This window comes from Myotis yumanensis, unplaced genomic scaffold (genome assembly GCF_028538775.1).
Source record: "Myotis yumanensis isolate MYYU_CA2020_CCGP unplaced genomic scaffold, mMyoYum1.0.hap1 SCAF_3, whole genome shotgun sequence".
Classification (NCBI taxonomy): Eukaryota; Metazoa; Chordata; class Mammalia; order Chiroptera; family Vespertilionidae; genus Myotis; species Myotis yumanensis.
The window spans coordinates 99202669-99223279 of record NW_027223754.1 but is presented as its reverse complement, the minus strand read 5'-3'; the positions used below and the strand labels follow the sequence as shown (position 1 = coordinate 99223279).

The 20611-nt window shown below is 39.6% G+C and overlaps 1 protein-coding gene across 5 annotated transcripts in view; it reads right to left on the bottom strand.

Moving 5' to 3' along the window:
* The window catches only part of NBEA (neurobeachin), a 975192-nt gene that overhangs the window by 370500 nt on the left and 584081 nt on the right, over positions 1-20611 (bottom strand). For all 5 annotated transcript variants that reach the window (XM_070409180.1, XM_070409183.1, XM_070409179.1 and 2 more), the window contains one exon: positions 13527-13651. In XM_070409180.1, coding sequence (XP_070265281.1) covers positions 13527-13651 — 125 coding nt within the window. The remainder of the gene's footprint in view (positions 1-13526; positions 13652-20611) is intronic.

Sequence of the window (20611 nt, the reverse complement as noted above, 5' to 3'; positions counted from 1 at the left end):
TTTGGTCCTTATGTTACAATATACTTAGAAAAAGACTAGCATGAAATAAATACATCAAGAATGATAAAGACAGCTATATTTACATGGTTGCCTATCAGTGATCTCTTTTTCCTCCTTTTAAATTTTTTTGAATTTTTTTAAAATTTTCTAATATGAGCATGTTTGTTGTCAGGAAGAAAGGGAGACAGGGAAGGAAGGGAAGGGAGAAAAGAAGGGGGAAAAAATAGAGAAACAACAACAAAGGAAAGAAACCTTGCAAAGAATCAAGAGGGGTAGCTGACAGATGAATAGCAGAATGAAAGGAAGAAAGTTTTGGCAACTCTTGGAATGAAAGAAAAGATGAACTGGACAACTAGAATAAGGGCTGAGCAGGTGGAGTAGACATCCTCTAGCAATAGGTGGCATTAACCTGGTGAATGATGCTTGAATTTTCTTTTAAAAACCTGTTGCAAAATTCATTATGGAAAATTTATTTTAAAACCCTGGGAAATGGGGGTAGGAGATGTTTTGGATAGGTAAGTAAATTGCTCAGAGACATGGAAAAAATAAGTAATTAACAAAAAATTTTCTCCACTTACAAAAAAATGGAAAAGCAGAGATATAGGTTATTTAAAGCATTTTAAAAGCACCAAAAACATTTAAAAATGTGTTTTGTTTTAATATATTTTTATTGACTTCAGAGAGGAAGGGAGAGGGAGAAGATAGAGATAGAAACATCAGTGATGAGAATCATTGATTGGCTGCCTCCTGCATGTCCCCCACTGGGGATCAAGCCCGCAACCTGGGCATGTGCCCTTGGCCAGAATGGAACCCAGGACCTTTCTGTCTGCAGGCTGATGCTCTATCCACTGAGACAAACTGGCTAGGGCATTTGGGGGAAAAAGGAGACATATGTACTACTATTTGTAATACTTTAAACAACAAAATAAAATTTAAAAAATAAAAATGTGTTTTTCTAAATGACACAGAATGCACACCCTATAAATGACTCTAAGATAATTGTATTGATATACCTTTATAGATAATAGGCTATTGGAGTAGGTCAAAATGTAACAGGTAAATGTAGTCAGGAAATGTTCAATAATGCTTTTGCAGTTAAAAAAAATTCCAAGTTATCTACAGTAATACACTGCATGAGAATGATATTTAAATTGAATTTTTGCTGGATCTGTCATTTTATTAACTAGCATATTACTTAATTTCTATGGTTTATCATCCTCCCACATAAAAATCCTCTAATGGTTCTACTTTACAAATACCTTCACAATATGACTCCAAACAGCCTTCTTAGTTTTATCTTCATACAATCTCCCCACATTGTCCTCTGTTTCATCACACAGCACCATTTTCCAATCCCTCTACATCTTATGTTAGCTTGTGCAGTCCCTTTCTCCACATTTCCACCCTCCCAGTTATCAGCTTGAGATGATCTCCGTTCATCTTTTCAAGTCTAGCTAGAATTTATTTCTTCAGTTAAACCCCCTTCACTGAGCTCACACAACATTTTTAATACATCTTGATAATATATTTATCATGTTGTGTAATAATTATTTATAAATGCAATGGTGTGTATACATTATAAAAATTAGTCTAAAAATATAAGCATGATTATAATTCCATGCCACTCAGCAATAAATCCATTAATATAATTTTATCAGTTCCTTATCTTTAACAGCTTTTGATGCTCTAAGTGGAATAAAGTACAGACAGAATTATACTTCCAGAATTTGAAAATACCATACTCAATAAACCTATTCCATAGAAATCATATCCTTCAATGCTGCTACTGAAAATGATGAATGACTGTGGGTTAAATACTGTGTATAAACCTTATATCAATCACTTATCAATTAAAAATAGCAACTAAATTGCATAAAATTATATTAATGTGGATGCTCTAAGTGGAATAGATAGAAAATACAAGGTTGGGCAAAAGTAGGTTTACAGTTGTGAGTCCATGAAACAAAGTTTATTCTTGTATTTTTATTTCTTAATTATTGTATTATTTTCCAGACAAACAACTGTCAACCTACTTTTGCCCCACTCTGTATAATTCCTGTTCTTATTGGGCTTATTTTGTACAAGAATATGAAACATCTAAAGTTAAAACGTACTCTGAAATCTTTACAAAGTAACCTGTTGCCAATTGCAAAATATTGAGGCTATTTAAAGTAGTAAATTAGGCCTTTTTATACCTCTATGTCTTGGTAATTACTGTTATTACCCCTGCCCTTCCCTGCTCACCTCGTAAATTCCTAATATTCTCTCAAGATACTTCTTAAGTAATGACTTCTTTGAAGTTGATTCTGACCTACTCACTAGACTAAGAGTTAGTCACTATCTTCCCAATGCTCTTTTATGAACTCCTACCTTCCTCTAACATAACCGTTTCTTTCCTTCCACTACACCAGGAGTTTTTAACCTTACTACTACTGGGACTTGGGGTTGGAGTTTTGTTGTTGTGTTTGTTCTGGGGGAGCTGTCCTGTGCATTCATGGTCTATAACCATTAGATGTCAGTACCACACTCTGACTTCCACCTGCACTGGGAAGCATTACACTAAACTATGTGCTATTGAAAGGTAGAAACTGTTTCTTAGTCTCTGAGTCCAGCATCTAGCACATGAAAGGCATGTAAAAAATAATCAATAAATGCTTTTATTTATTCATTTCTATTTTCATTATTTTTATTGAATTTATTGGGGTTACTTTGATTCACAAAACCATACAGGTTTTAAGTGTACAACTCGTTAAACATCATCTACACACTACACTGTGTGCTCATTGTCCCAAGCAAAGTTTCTTTCCATCCCATTTTCATCCCTTTTGCCCACCTCCACCTAACCAACACCCTTTTGCTCTAGCTATCACCACAATGGTGTCTGTGTCTATGCATTCTGTATATATTTTTCAACTAATCTCATCACCTTCTTTCATCCAGTCTTTTAGACACCCACCCATCCGTCAGACACTTCTCCAAAGAGGACATTCAGATAGTCAACAGACATAGGAAAAAATGCTGAATGTAACTAATTATCAGAGAGATGCAAATTAAAACCACAATGAGGTATCACCTCACACATGACAGAATGGCTACTATCAATAAAACAACAAACAAGTACTGGCCAGGATGTGGAGAAAAGGGAACCTTGTGCACTATTAGTGGAAATAAATGTTTTTAAATGAATAAAATCACTTAATTCCTCTGAATCTGTTTAAAGCCCTGCAATCTGAAGCTTCAACATAAAAACAGAAGAGCTGTTAAACCCTTTGATATAAAAATGCTACACAAAATCTGTGAAAGGTATTTTATAAGCATTTTTGTAACAGTATTATATAATCTGTTTTGGTTATTTTAAGCGCCTATAAAAACCACAGGATGAAGGCCATGGTATTAAAATATGTGAGCCTGTACTCTCCACCTCCCACAACCACATCAAAATTACAACTTAAATACAGAACAACCGTCATTCAGAACCACCTGAAAGCTGGATGAGTGGAAGTTCTACAACTAAAGGAGTAAAGAAGAAAGCACATTGAGACTAGCAGGAGATGCAGAGGTGCAAGATGGGCTGCTCCGACACCCATGTGTGCTGTTTTTTTTAACTGGGAGGGAGATCGTCTCTGGAGAGGCCACTCATGAGAAGCTAGGGATCCCAGTCCCACACCAGACCCCCAGCCCAGGATTCCAGAGCTGGGAAGAGAAGTCCCCTCAACTACAGGCTGTAAAAACCAGCAGGGATTGTGGTAATATGACATGGAGGCTGCTGTAGACCCAGGTGTACCATTTAAAGGGCCCACACATGAACTTACTCAGACTACCAGCAACGGGCAGCTTTGGGGGACCCACACACATAGGAAGAGGAGCTGGGTTGTCTGGCATCTGGGCAGGAACTCAGGGGCAGCTTTCTTCCAGACAGAGGTGCTCGCAGGGATAATTATTCGCCTGATGAAAACTCCGCTTTTGTTTTTTTTTTTTGTTTTTTTTTTTTTTTTTTTTTATATTTTATTGATTTTTTACAGAGAGGAAGGGAGAGGGATAGAGAGTTAGAAACATCGATGAGAGAGAAACATCGATCAGCTGCCTCCTGCACATCTCCTACTGGGGATGTGCCCGCAACCCAGGTACATGCCCTTGACCGGAATCGAACCTGGGACCTTTCAGTCGCCAGGCCGACGCTCTATCCACTGAGCCAAACCGGTTTTGGCGAAAACTCCGCTTTTGCAGGGCTGACTGGCAGACATATCTGAGTCTCCATCAGATATGCTTGCTCCACCTTGGGGATTTCCTGAGTCCCCGGCCCATCCAATTTGCAGTCCCAACGAAGCTGTTTGCAGCAGCTTTTCCATATGAATGGACTGTTCTGGCTCAGGCTTCAGACTTTGCTAAAATCTCTCAGGCAAGCTGCAGTTGGTGACAGCATACCCCAAACCTATCAATAAAAGGCCCAAGACCTGACTTTAGCCAGTTCGGCTCAAGTGGACAGAGCATAGGGATAGAGTGTTGGCCTGTGGACTGAAGGGTCCCACGTTAAATTCTGGTCAAGGACACATACCTCAGTTGCAGGCTTTTCCCCTGCCTGGGCCCTGGTTGGGGCTCGTGCAGGAGGCAACCAATTGATGTGTTTCTCTCACATCAATATTTCACTCTGTCTTTTCTGTTCTCTTTCAATGGAAAAAAATACCCTCAAGTGAGGTTTAAAACAAAAGAAAACAAAACAAAAAAAAGCCCAAGACCTGGCACTAGCACCAGCCTGCCTTGCTTCACAGCTGGACCTAACCTGGGCACCTCAAAGACCAATACAAATAGCAAATAGCAGTCTGCAGATCCCTCTATAACTTCTGCTGGGTAGCCCCAGGCAGTGGCTGACTTTGCACCTCCCTGGAGGCCCTAGAGCCAGTACACCAGTGGACAGCTTCAAAACATAGCAGACTACAACTCTACACATCCACAAGAGACACCAAAGCCCTACTGAAGCAAGTGGTGCTCCATAGGGGTGTCTCCTGCACAGCAGCTCTGCCACTGTAGTACCAGCTGGTCCTCACAGGCAATTGGCCTGGAGGTCAATTCCTCCCAGTGACACCAACAGCAATCAAGGCTCAACTACAAGACTGTGCACACAGCCCACACAAGGGCACATCTAGAGTGCCCATTTCAGGTGACTGGGGAGACTAAGCCACTGGGCCCTACAGGACATCTATTAAACAAGGCCACTCTACCAATTCCAGGAGACATAGCAGCTCTATGTAATACATAGAAACAAACACAAGGAAGCAGCCAAAATGTGGAGTCAAAGAAACATGTCACAAATGAGAGAAACGGAAGCAAGCAAACTACTGGATACAGAGTTCAAAACCATGGTTATAGGGTTACTCAAGGATTTTCATGGGACTTTCAAGGATCTTAGTGAGAATGTCAAAGACATGAAAAAGGACCAGTCAGAAATTAAGCATACACTAACTGAAATAAAGAATAATTTATAAGGATTCAATAGTAGAGTAGAGGATTCTGAAAATCAAATCAAGAATTTGTAATATGAGGAAGCAAAGAACAGCCAATCAGAAGAGCAAAAAGAAAAAAAAGAATCCAAAAATATTAAGATAGTGTAACAACTTCAAGTGTACCAACATTTGAATTATGGGAGTACCAGAAAGAGAAGAGAGAGAGCAAGATATTGAAAACCTATTTGAAGAAATAATGACAGAAAACTTCCCCTACCTGCTGAAAGAAATAGATACACAAGTATCGGAAGCGCAGAGAGTCCTAAAACAAAGGGGAACCCAAATTGGTCCACACCAAGCACATCATAATTAAAATGCCAAAGATTAAACACAAAGAGAATCTTAAAAGCAGCAAGAAAAAATCAGTTAGTTACCTACCAGGGAGTGCCCATTTGATTGTTAGCTGATTTCTCAACAGAGACTTTGTAGGCCAGAAGGGAATGGCAAGAAATATTAAAAGTGATGAAAAGTAAGGACCTACAACCAAAATTACTCTATCCAGAAAAACTATCATTTAGAATTGAAGGTCAGATAAAGAGCTTCACAGACAAGCAAAAGTTAAAGGAGTTCATCACCATAAACCAGCATTACACAAAATGTTGAAGAGTATTCTTTAAAAAGTGGAAGAAGAAAGAAAAAGAAGAAGGAAGAGGAGGAGGAGGAGGAAAAGAAGAAGAGATAAAAAGTATGAATAATAAAATGGCAACAAATACATGTCTATCAATCAAATCTAAAATAAAAATAAATGAACAAGAAATATAATGAACAAATAAACTGGTGAATAAAATAGAATCAGAGGCATGGAGGCATGGAATAGACTGAGGAATCTCAGAGGGAAGGGCAGAGGGAGGGAAGAGATTAACCAAATATCTTACCTAAAGACACAGACAATAGGGTGGTGAAGGAGCGAGGTGGGGACCAGGTGAAGGGGCACCATGGGGGGAAAAAAGAGGGACATCTGTAATGAAATGAAATATGTGACACTGGCACCAAAAAAAGCTGTCTTGTCTTTCTCTCCCTCTCTTTTAAAAAATTTACACCATTAACATTTCAAAATTTACACCATTAACATTTCAAAAAATCATTTAAACCATAATCAGATGATCTATTCATTATAGATATGGAGAGTCAATTAATAATGCACCAACTAAAATGGACTTATCAATGACCAATAATAAGACATTTGCTAGGGTCTCTACATAATACAAACAATAGGTTATTGGGTTAAAAAATAAAATCACTTTTCTCAGATAGAACTGTAAACTCTTTAAAAACTAAATAAGAAAAAAATATGAAGTCAGATAATTTAATGCTTCTTTTTCAACAACTGGATTATTGCATTAGTATTTTTTTTATTCTGGGTGCTTTTCTTATTTCTTGATGACTCCAAGTAACAAATTACAGTAGTCATACATATACCATCAAAACTAATTTAATTCCAGATTCATTACAGAGCTGCTTTTTATTCATCAAGGTTAAATCTTGGTGGCTTCACAAGCTTAAATAAATCAGGTGTTGAGCAGGCGCATCTCTGAGGAACCTAAGGATGTTCTCATTTGCAGTTCTCAGCATATCCTATTATTTATTGCCAAAGAAATAACTGATTAACTTTGTCATCTTTGCTCCATGTTATTTTTTCCTCTGGCTGAAGCAATCTGTCCTCTTTTGTGATCATTGATCAGACCTATTTTAGATGTTGTCTTTGATCACAGCCATGGGGAGCTTGTCACCTTAGGCTTTGATGAAACATTGTTCTACTATAATTTTATGGAAGGGAAAGAATCTGAAATGATCATTGACAATCAACAAAGATGAGCAAACTTACTAAGATTTTGTACTTTTCTTTGACAGCATAATCAGTAAGCATCAGAAGTGCACTAAAAGTTAACTAGTACAGGTTTTGTTTAAACATACAAATATGTAATATTCAAAACCCTCCTTTTTCAATCATTTCCTTGCTAGCTAATCTTTCCTGAAGAAAAAAAAAACTCCTTGTAGGTCAGAAGACCAATTTATGAGTTTTGAAATATTTTCCTTATATTCATCCATTGTTGTGGTCTGATAAATTCTTGGTAATCAATTAAATTTGCACTTGTATGAGGTTTTGCTATTAGAAAACACCTAAAAAACACAGTCAATACATATAACACTAGGACATTAAACACCAGGAAAAAAATTACACGTCTCTAGATTTTTATTAATCTCATTTCAACACCAGAGACTGAAAGTATATCAAATCACTCCAAATCTCTTGCACATGACAACCTCATCAATTATTCAACTCATTAGTATTACTAAGAAGCATGAAAAACTCCATCAGTGTTACGGATGTTTTCCAACTGAAAAAGGTCAACCAAAAGTTCTAATAATGAAATCAAAAGAAAAGCTTTACAAAGTAAATATGAAATAAAAGTACTGTCCTTATGTTTCCTTGAAAATATATCCAATTGTGATTTGCTCATTTAAAAGAAATTTAACTATTTGTTTTGTGGCTCAAAATAAATTGCCTGAGGAGAATGTTAAGAAATCCAAATTATGGCTAATTACATCATCCATCACATGAGAGTCCAACTATAATTTAATCTAAAATATTTGACTGATTCAATAAAGGGAAAAAAATAAAAATAAAATAAAATATTTGACTGATTGTAAGAAATCAAATAATTAAAATATTTTTAATAAAACATTAAGTCTGCTAATTCAGTCTCAGTTACATTATATTACTACTAGAGGCCCAGTGCATCAATTCATGCACCAGTGGCGTCCCTCGACCTGGCCTGTGGGATTGGGCCGAAACCGGCTCTCTGACATCCTCTGAGGGGTCCTGGATTGCGAGAGGGTGCAGGCCAGGCCGAGGGACCCCACCAGTGCACGATCAGGGCCAAGGAGGAATGTGGGAGGTTGGCCAGCCGGGGAGGGACCGCAGGAGGGCTCCAGGGTGTGTCCGCCCATCTCGCTCAGTCCTGATCAGCCAGACCCCAGCAGCAAGCTAACCTACCGATTGACTGTGTGCCTCCTGGTGGTCAGTGCACATCATAGCAAGCGGTTGAGTGGTCTCAGCCTATCATTAGCATATTACGCTTTGATTGGTTGAACGGACGACCAAACACTTAGCATATTAGGCTTTTATTATATAGGATAGGCTCACATTCTTAAAACATAGTGTACTACAGGAACAGATAGACCCGATTAGTGTTCAAATACCAGGGATTGCTTTGATGACCATGTAAATAATCCCTACTTAAGTAATTAAGGTTATTCCCTCAGCTTGTACAATTTTAAAATTCTGAAAACTTTGATCAGTATTTCAAATACTTGTAGCCTACTGAAAGTTCCTTCATAAAATATTCTTTTGTTTCTAAAACATTTTTGCCACAATATAGATTAATATAAAAATATTTTGACCAAAGGTTACAGCTGAGTTTCTATTTTCAAGATAAGATTTATAGGAAAACTAAGATACTGTAATTACTTAATACAGAGGAAGAAATAAATTGTATTTCAATTTGTTCTTGAAGCTTTTCCAAAATTTTTAGGTTTGTGCTATAATTATACCCTTTACCTATGTCTACACAAACTGAAATATTCAATCATTTGGATGTTAGTCTAACACACTGCCAGACTTTAAGATACTTAAACACAAATTTTAAAAAAAGATATTTAAACACATTTACATGTTTAATGGCAGGCAGAGGGGCCAGATGATGGGCTGAGTTTCTTTACTTTTATATGAATGTTCTTAAAATATGTGAATATAAAAGCTTTCTTTAAAGTATAGAAAAAGTCTTCAAATAAGTTTTTCAACATCTATGTTTTTAAAAATGTGTTTTTATTAATTTTAGAGAGAGAGAAAAAGGAAGAGGGAGACAGAGAGCAACATTAATTGGCTGCCTCCTACATACTCCCTACTGGGCATGTTCCCTGACCAGGAATGAAACCAGTGACCTTTTTCTGGGTGCATGGAAGTTGCTCAATTCCTGAGCCACACCTGCCAGGGTTCAACATCTATTTTTATTAGATGAAGTACTTTGTAGTAATTACTGACATTTCCTATTTCTTTTGCAGAAATATTTTGTACACAGGTTAGAAGGCAGAGTTTGAAAAAATGTACAATACATTTTCCTCTTGGTGGTTTGTAATTCTTTCTTCTGTTTATATGTATAGATCACTTCAGGGAATATTTTCCAGTCACTTTCTCCATATTTGGCTCCCTACTTTCTATTACTTTCAAAAGTCTGTAGATGTGAACCATGCTGAAGATTGAAGAGTCGTGCTCTAGAATTGGTTTTGGGAGTATAAGTTCTCTTTAGTCTTCCACTAGACAATCTTAAACCTGAGGATGACCACAGAGTAATTCTGGCTTAAGTACAATGTAGATTTCTTGAATATTTTATAGCATGCATGTGGTCTTTGTTTTAAATATGAATAAAATAATAATTTATTCCTCTTTACATTTATCAAAGAACCCAACACTCAAGAGGGATAATAGGTTCTGATAATGCAGATGATGCAGCATTTAAAATTCATAAACCAATATGCATTTTAAAATACAATTATACTACATACAGAGTATGTTTAGTATCACCTACATTTTTTATCTATTTCAAAATAAGTATTATTTTAAAATTTAGGTTCATTAACAATAGTTACTATGATATTAAAATATGCCTAGAAGTCTGAAAAAGGATTTTAAGGTAAAATATTTTAAAATGTGTTTCTGACAGGCTTTTACATTGGTTTAATACTAGAGATATTTTACAAAAAAACACACAAAGTATCCACTTTTATAATAAACTAGGGGCCCAGTGCACGAAATTCATGCACTGAGGGGGGGGGGGTGTCCCTCAGCCCAGCCTGCCCCCTCTCACATACTGTGAGCCCTCAGGGGATGTCCTACTGACGGCTTAGGCCTGCTCCCTGCTCCCCTTGGGGAGCGGGCCTAAGCCACAGTCTGGCCTCCCTTTGTGGGAGGAGACCGGGCTAATCAGGGGAAGGCACCAGCCCCATCATCCCGCTGCTGCAGCCACTGCCAGTCACTGCAGCCACCAAGGTGTTTTCATCAACATGGACTCCAGTCCCTTCACCATGAAAAAATGACAACTTTCTTTAGGCATTGTCAAGATGTCTCTTTCATAGGATATGACAGTTCTTTATTTATTTATTTATTTTATCCTCACCTGAGGATATGTTTCCATTGATTTTTAGAGAATGTGGAAGAGAAAGGGAAAGACAGAGATAAACATTGAAGTGAGAAGAACACTTTGATTGGTTGCCTCCTGTATGAGCCCTGACTTGGGCCCTGGCCAAGGAGGAGCCTGCAACCTAGGTACATGCCTTTGGTCAGAATTGAACCCAGACCCTGCAGTCAGCAGGCCAAGGCATTATCCACTGAGCAAAACCAGCTAGGGCAGGTTATTTTGCCCTCCAGCAGCGGACCTTCATTTTTTTTCTCCAGGAGTGTGGTGAAAAACCCTAGATCTTATTACCCAAGTTACTAAGAATATTACCAGTGGCATACAGGGAGCTTAGCCAATGAGCGGTCAGAAAAGGTGTTTCCTCTGTAGTTCACACCGATTGCCGTCTCCACCCCCAGCCCAGGCCTGACGCCTCTGGCCCAGGCTTCAGGCCTGGGCAGGGGGCCCCCATCTCCCCCCCCCGGAACTCCAATGGCCGGCTCCACTCCTGCCCAGGAGCCTCCTGGCTCAGGCCCTTCCTAGGCTGCTCAGGGCCCACACGGGGCCTACCTCGGAGTGACTTGGGTGCCGATTATGTTCTCGGGACCCAGGCCACTGGGTGCCTACGTATGCAAATTAACTGCCATCTTTGTTGGGTTAATTTGCATACTCATCCGATTGGCTGGTGAGTGTAGTGGAGTGACACCAATTTGCATGTTTCTCTTTTATTAGTGTAGATGTTTCCCTAACAGAATACTTATTATAAAAGTCCCTAATAGACCCCTTTTAAAAAAATTGTCACCCAAGGACATGCTTAGAGAGAGAGAAAGGGAAGGCAGGAGGGAGGGAGGAGAGAGGGAGGAAGAGAGAGAGAGAGAGAGAGAGAGAAGCATTGATCATTTGCCTTCCCTATGCTCCCCAACTAGGGATCAAACCCACAACCCAGGTACATGCCATGACTGGGAACCTTTTGGTACACAGGAGGATGCTGAACCAACTGAGACACTCCAGACGGGCTTTTTTCCCCTAACAGACCCTTTTTTTGAAGCAACCCATAGAATACTGAATGTAGTAGAATATTTTGCGAATTCTATATAATTAAAGATTTGGCAAATCAGTATCACTAATAATATTACTTCTAGTGTAACCTTTACCATAAATCGTCTGCAGATATTTCTCATTTCAAAGACATGAATTCAAGGTGAATTGGACAAAAATTCTAAATTTTTGTTTATATGAAGTGAAGTTTTAATGATTTTAAGTTCCTATTATAAAGCACTTTAAGTAGCTAATTCTAAGAATCTCTTCTATACAGCACAAAAATAATACTTCATTTTTAAGTTGGTACTAAGTCCTTAGGTGCTAAAATCCTTAAGTGATCTTCTGAGTTCATTAAAGAAATCCCCTATAGAACAGGTCAATTATAATTTTTCCTAGTATATTGTTTCCTGTAGTTCCTTTTACTATATAAAGTTACTACCATAGGTATAATAGTTTCATATGAAATCCTCACATATTTATTTATTTATATTTTGAGCCTTACTAAGTTATAGCAATTCACATACAATTTGAGCAAAAAATTTTAAAAGCTTTGCACATTTTCTTTTTACCAGAATTAAATATTTTCTCCACTCAGTCCATCAAGAACATGAATGTTGTTATTAAAGTAAGGTAAATTTTAAAACAAATGGCTAATTTATTACTCTCAAATGAATGAACATTAACATAAAAACATGAGTAATTTTAAGAACAAAGGTAGTTAATAATAAAAATATATGGACAGTATTCATTAAGTTTTTTCCCAAGTGTATATAGTTTAAAAAATTCTGATATGATCAATCAAACTTAACTTGCTAAGAGCATTTAAAAATGTGTAAATAGACAAAATACTCCTATGAATACTTCCTAGTAAATAGCAATGAAAAGTAGCAGCATTTTTTTTTTAATTTTAGAGAGAGAAACAGAGGAAGAGACAGAGAAACATTGATCAGTTGCCCATAGAATCCACAACCCAGGTATGTGCCCTGACCAGGAATCAACCCTGCCACCTTTAGGTGCATGGGATAAGGCTCCAACCAACTGAGCCACACCCGCTAGGGCAAAAGTAACAGCAATTTTATTAAATTAAAAATTTTTTTTGATATTTACTATTTATTATACTATAAAGGACAATTTAGGGTACAGTTCTACTGTAATGTGTTGATAATATCTTCAATGTGGGATAATCTTTCCCAAACTTTATTTGCAACCCACTGGAAGATTGAGGCTTAAATGAGCATATTTGTAGCAGGATTTATTTTATTTTTACTAAAAAGAATAGAATAGAATAGCATTAGTAATGAGATTATTAATAAGATATTTGTTTCATTTAAATACAACTTTGTACGTGTGTAAAGTATACATGTGTATACATATTTCATGTATTTATGTGTATTCACACAATATACATATGTGTGTATATACACATATATAAACAAACATACACACAAATATAGGTAAAATATATATAAGTCTGAGTATATGATTACCAACAGTATAAAAGTTTTCACCTTGGGTCCTGATCACCAAAGTTCAAAAGACACTGAAAAAGAAGGTGAGTATATTCTTGTTCTAGGCTGTATGAGAAGAATGTTGGGTAATAACTAAGTATGTAGAGTCTTCTAATCTCTTAGAAGTTGAAGGAACTAAAATACATCCAGAGGGGGAAATATTTGGTTTATTCAGTGTAGCCTACATGATGCTGAAGGATAAAGCAGAACATAATTTTGACTTATGACATGAGAATTTTTAATGCCTGTGAAAAAAATGACTTATCAAACAAGAAATGTATTGTTGTCACAGTGGTACTAACCATACTCTATTGCAGCCTTGAGTAATGCTTCAGCATGAGTGGAGCCAAATGCATTACGAACAAATCGTCTCCTTCGACGAAGATCATCTTCCCAGTAATCCAAACGCCAGAAATCATGTAATTGGCTAAGAATGGGAAAACAAAGAAACAATAATATACTATTACTAATAATGTATAACTGGAAAAACATTTTTTCTATAAAATTAAATATTTCTTTGATCTCACTAGAAAATTAAGAAAATTTTGAGATATTTATAATTGTGTTTGTATACATGTTTATAAATGAACAAAACTTAAAATAGTAACATTCTCTGATTTAAGCATTATAATACTCAGCTCTGCTTTCTTTTTAATGTTCTTCCTTCTCCTAAAAAAACATTAATCATGTGGAGTTTAGTAATAAATGTAGCATCAAATTACAAGTATTAATGTCAGTTTGCATTATTTTGCAATATTTTTAACAAGGCTTGTAAATCACAGGATAGACCTCGCTACAAAAAGTGTGCAACTTAATGACCTTGGTTTCACAGTAGACTGAATTAAGAACTATAAAATACTGCTCACTTGGATTTGGTGGAACAAAGATTAAAATAATGTGGTGAAATATTCATTGAAATAATTCTTGGCTGCCCATTGCAACCTGAGAAAAGAGCAATTTTATCCATTATTAATAATACTGAATTAGGGTTGCAAAAGTTCCAGTATGTGGTAATTGTCTTGGTAAATTATTATTCTAATGCTAACAGAGTCATTGGACGATTTTACAGCTTTCAGCTAATATAAAACATTAACAATCATTGCCATCATTGAGTAACATTGTCTAAACTGTGTTACACTCTAAACCAGTATTAAAAATCCATCTGATATGCCAGAAACTACTGAATTGTGTTCAATGCATATCAGTTTCCCCCCAATTTAATTTCAATACAAATTGATAATAAATGCACTGCTTGAGAAGCCTGTTTTTCTCTATATAGTATTTGGAGTAATTAACTTTTGAAAAACATTTCAGATTTTATAGCTATACTAGAGGCCTGGTGCACAAAAATTTGTGCACTCGGGGGGGGGGGGTCCCCTCAGCCCGGCCTGTGCCCTCTTGCAATCTGGGACCCCTCGGGGGATGACCACCTGCTGGCTTAGGCCCGCTCCCTGGGGGATCGGGCCTAAGCTGGCAGTCAGACATCCCTCTGGCAGCCCAGGAGCCCTTGGGGGATGTCCACTTGCCAGCGGGGAGCAGGCCTAAGCTGCAGTCGGACATCCTTAGTGCTGCTGAGGAGGTGGGAAAGGCTCCCACCACCACCGCTGTACTGGCAGCCATCTGCCTGGCGTGTGGCTGAGCAGAACTCCCCCTGTGGGAGCGCACTGACCACCAGGGCACAGCTCCTGCATTGAGCGTCTGCCCCCTGGTGGTCAGTGTGTGTCATAGTGACCAGTCATTCTGAGTCTTTCTGCTGTTAGGGTCAATTTGCATATTACCCTTTTATTATATACGAGTGCCTGGCCAGCCTGGGTGAGGGGCTGATGGCTGTTTGCAGGCTGGCCACAGCTCCTTCAGGTTAGGGTCCCCCCTGGGGTGCCTGGCCAGCCTGGATGAGGAGCTGAGGGCTGTTTGCAGGCTGGATACAGCCCCTTCAGTTTGGGGTCCCCCCTGGGGTGCCTGGCCAGTCTGGGTAAGGGGCTGAGGGCCGTTTTTAGGCTGGCTAAGCCCCCAAGAGGGGACCCTCACCCCATGAGGGTGTGGCCAGCCTGGGTGAAGGGCTGATGGCTGTTTGCAGGATGGCCATCACCCCCAGCCACCCAAGCTCCCAGTGGAGGCTGGCTGGAAGCAGGTATCTGGGATTTATTTAACTTCTATAATTGAAACTTTATTGCCATGAGCGGAGGCCTCAGCCAGCTCAGGGCTGGCGGGGAGCTTGGCTTCCTCTATCGCCCGGGCAACCAAGCCTCCTCCTTGCTCCAGCTCTGTGGCTGTGGGCCGCCATCTTGGTTGGGTTAATTTGCATATAGTCGCTCTGATTGGCTGGTGGACGTGACTTAGGGCATAGCAAAGGTACAGTCAATTAGCATCTTTGTCTTTTATTAGTGTAGATAATTTTGTTTTCCATAACTTAATTGTAAAGCCATAATGTAAGGAATCTATAATAATAAAAGTATAATATGCTAATTAGACCAGACGTCCTTCTGGACAAAGCTGGGGCTGTGAGGGAAGCCCGGGTCCTGGGTGCCAGAGGGAAGCTGGTGCCTCAGCCTGGGGAAGGAAGGCCTACTCTTACATGAATTTCATGCATCAGGCCTCTAGTATACAAATAACATTAAAATTATAAGCATTTGCAGTATATTTTAATATATTTATTTTTCTAAACATCATCATCATAATTACTCAATTTTTGTCAAAATAATGATTACCTGATGAATAATTGTTACAAGTAGTGTAACTCTGTTATTAATTTAAGATTGGTAATTTCTATCCTTACTAATACAGACTTATCCTAGTGGTTTAAGGAAAACCGTAATAAATCTTGCTATAAAGATTTTTCTTAAGTGAATGTTAAAATTAAGCAAATGAATTCACTGGAAGAGACCATAAATCTACTATTTTTCTCCAATTTTAGCCATATACTTTTTTCTATTCCTCTCATTAAGTGCAACTGAAAAAATTTGGACTTTATATATAAAACAATGGACATTATATATAAAACAAACATAACATGACTGGACAACAGAAGCAGACTGGCTAAGTACCTTGGAGCTTTAAGAAACAACACAATGATAAGTTTTCTGGGCAATCTTTTCATCTCATATATCCTAGACCTTGAGGCAAAAAGGTCAGCAACCAATTAGCCAAGTAGTACAGGCCTCTTCCTCGCCACCCTCCGCCCCCCGCCAAAAAAATGAAGGCCCCAACAAAAGCCTCTTTCTCTAGCCAAATGACCCTGAAAGAAAATTTTTAGACAGAAAATTTTTAGACAACTTCTGTATTCTTGCCAAACACCACAGAGAAACTGTGACCCCCATCTACTCACACTAACAAAAGATGAATGGGAAGTCTAGATGTGAAGCTCACAAAGGTGTAATAAGATGCCCTAGCATCCTTACTGGGATGGTATCATAGAAGACCAAATAGGGATCCAGGACTTTCATTTCTGCTGGCTGGTAACAAGGTGCCCCACCCTCAAGCAACCAGTGGAGGCCACATGGAAAGCCTGGAATTCCACCCCCACTGAACACTAATGAGGCATCTTTCCCTCTCCCCACTGACCAACAGCAATAGGGCCACCCCCACTAGTGGACAACAGATGAGTCACTGGAACTCCTATCCTGCCAGGCAGTAATGGGGAGCCACCCACTCCTTGGATGTCAATGGAGCAGAAGTGGGAAACCTAAATTTCTACTTTCACTTGGCAGTGAAGAGGTAGTGACTCCTACTTCTCCTCACGGACAACATCAGAGTAAGCCAACTAAAACAGAAGGCTTAAATGAGATAAAAGATATCTCAGAAAATGTCCAGGTTCAATCCCAAATTACTTATACAAAGAATATGGATGATCTCAAATAGAATATAAGAGGTTCATCAGTAGATGCCAATGGTGAGATGACAGGAATGCTAGAATTTTCTGACAAGAATTTTAAACTAGCCATGATAAAAATGCTTCATGAACAATTATGAACTTGCTTGAAACAATGAAAAGAACAGAAAAATAGCAAAAACCCAAAAGTTTCTGGAAAAAAAAAGATGTAAAAGTGCTACTAAATGGAAATGTTATAAATGACACATACAATAACAAATAAAAAGCTCAGGGGAATGAAGGGGACCAAAAAAGAATTAGTTAACTGAAAGACAGAATAATAGAAATTATCCAGTCTGAATAACAGAGAGAAAATAGACTAAAAAAGAAAAATTGAAGAGAGCAACACAATATAAACTGATTACAACATCTAACATTTGGGTCATTGGAGTCCTGGAAGGTGATGAGAAAGACAACAGGGCTAAAATAGTACCAGAAGAAATAACGGCTTGAATGAATACTTCCCAAATTTTTGGAAAAAAATCGCCCCCCCCCAAACCATACAGATACAGATTTAAGAATTTGACAACTCCAAACATAACAGACTCAAGGAAATTCATGCCAATGCACATCATAATTAAACTTCTGAAAACTAAGAAAAAACTAAAAAAAAAAAAAACAGCCAAAGAAAAATGACATTTATCTTATACAGGTAAAACAATTAGAATGACAGCACATTTCACACTAAAAGCTATGGTGGCTAGAGGAAGTGGCAAAGTATTCATTATGTACTGCAAGAAAAGAACTGTCAACCCAGAATAATACAACCGGTGAAAATATCCTTCAGAAATAAAGGAGAAATGAAGATATTTTCAGATAAAGAAAAAGAAAATATTTGGTACCATCAGGGCTAGATTAAAAGATTGGCTAAAGGCAGTCCTATAAACATAAGGGAAGCAATAAAAGAAGGAACATTGGAACATCTGGTGGAAGAAAGCAAAATATGAATAAACATAATAAGCTTTCATTTTCCTCTTGAGTTTTCTTATGTTTTACTATAGAAGCAAAAGGTATAACACTGATGTTCTAAGTATATACAGAGGTAATATTTAACAAATATAAATGAAAGAGGCTAAAGGGATGTAAAGGAAGATACATTTTTTATACTTCACTTGGACTGGTAAATGACACCACCCACAGACTGTGAAACACTATACTAATAAAAGCTTAGGTAGTCCTTGCGCCCTCGCGTGACACCCTCATGTCATCACAAGATGGACACCACAAGATGGCCGCCCTCACATTGTCACAAGATGGCTGCCACAAGATGGCTGGCAGGGGAGGGCAGTTGTGGGTGATCAGGCCAGCCGTGGAGGGAAGTTGGGGGCAATATCAGGCCGGCAGGGGAGCAGTTAGGTGTCAATAACATCAGCAGGGGAGTGGTTAGGGGGCGATCAGGCTGGCAGGCAGAGCAGTTGGGGCAATCAGGCAGGCAGGCAGGCGAGAAGTTAGGAGCCAGCAGTCCTGGATTGTGAGAGGGATGTCTGACTGCCGACAGTTGGACATCCCCCAAGGAGTCCCAGATTGGAGAGGGTGCAGGCCAGGCTGAGGGACACCCCCCTCTCGTGCACGAATTTCATGCACCAGGCCTCTAGTGTAATATATAATACACTGGTGGGGTCCCTAGTTATGGCCAGCGATCAGGGCCGATCAGGGCCAGGTTGATTGGGGCCAGGCCAATCGGGGCCTGCCAGCTGGGGGAATGAACAGAGGAGGGACCATGGGAGATTGGCCGCTGGCCCCAGGAGGGAGCAGGCCCTTGGCCCCCCTGGGAAAGGGGCCACATCCACTGCCACCCACTCCCAGTTCCCCGTCCTAGCCCAGGGCCTTCAGGCCCTGGCGGGGTCAGGAGAGATGGTCATTGGGCTGGGCATGGAAGGAACAGATGCCGGACAAAGACACTGCCGTTGCGGTTCCCGCCTCCCCCCTCCTCCTCCTCTCACTGCCACACTGCCACCGCCGTGGGTGGGCACCAATTGGAGCCTGCTGGCCAGGGGGAGGGACAGGGCGCTGGAGATTGGCTGCCAGCCCCGAGGAGGGAGCAGGCTCTTGGCCCCCCTGGGAAAGGGGCCAAGTCTGCTGCCACTCACCCCCAGTTCCCCATCCCAGCCCAGGGCCCAGCCCTGATTGGGCAATTGGAGCCTGCCAGCCGGGGGGACCACAGGAAGTTGGCTGGCCAGGGGAGGTTGGCTGTGGGAGTGCACTGACCAACAGGGGCAACTCCTGCGTTGAGCATCTGACCCGTGGTGGTCAGTGTGCATCATAGCTACCGGTCGTTCCGGTCATTCCAGTCGTTCAGTCCTAACGGTTGCTTAGGCTTTTATATATATATAGACTAGAGGCCCAGTGCACAAAAATTCGTGCACTGGAGAGGTGGTCCCTCCGCCCAGCCTGCCCCCTCTCACAGTCTGGGAGCCCTCAAGGGATGTCCTACTGATGACTTAGGCCTGCTCCCACTGGGATGATCAAGGGAAGGCGCTGCTTCTATCACCCCACTGCTGCTGCCACTGCTGGACACAGTAGCTGCAAGGCCTGAGCCTTGGGCCTTCTCAGCCGCCAGGGCTCACAGCTGCCTGAGCTCACTGCTGCCTGAGCCTTGGGCCTCGCAGCCACTGTGGCTTTGTCTGGATGGAGGTCCGCCCTAATTAGCATAGTACCCTTTTATTAGTATAGATAATTAGAGCAACCACTAAAAAAAAGCTATACAAAGAGTTGTATTAAAAAGAAATAAACGAACATCAGAAAGAGAAACTAAGAAAACAATACATTTACAACTGCATCAAAAAGAACACAAGCATCTCCATTTTCTGAAAGTTTGTGTTAAGCCACAGCAGGTCAAGAATTATTAGATGTTCTTCTGTTGGCAGGATGATATGCTTACAAAAGATTTATGTCCCAACACTATTATACTGGGCATCTGTGCCAGGTTACCAATCTAGGAAATCATTACTCTGTTTTCTCTTCAAACTTTTATTTTCTTCTCTCCTTCCTTCAATGTTTCCATACAAAAAGATATTTACTGAGCACTTATCCTGTGAAGACATATGTATTTTAGCAGTATAATGATAGCATGCATTTCCTTTCCTTTTATCATCATCACATGTTCCTTACTCTGTTTTCCCACTGAAATTCATCAATATTACACGTCCATGGACTCTTTTTTTTTTTTAATCCTCACTGGAGGATATGTTTTCCCATTGATTTTTTAGAGAGAGTGAAAGGGAGGGAGGTGGAGGGGGCAGAGAGAGAGAGAGAGAGAGAGACATCAATGTGAGACACAAATTGATTGGTTGCCTCCCACATACTTCCCAACCAGGGCCAGGGATCCAACTGCAACCAAGGTACATGCCCTTGACCAGAAATCAAACCCTGGACTCTTCAATCTGGGGGACAATGCTCTAACCACTGAGCTAAACCTTCCAGGGCATGTCCATGGACTCTATAACTAAACTGTTCCTCTATCAATCTTTCTATTTAACATTTCAGCATAATAAAATATAGTTTGCTAAATTCTTCTGC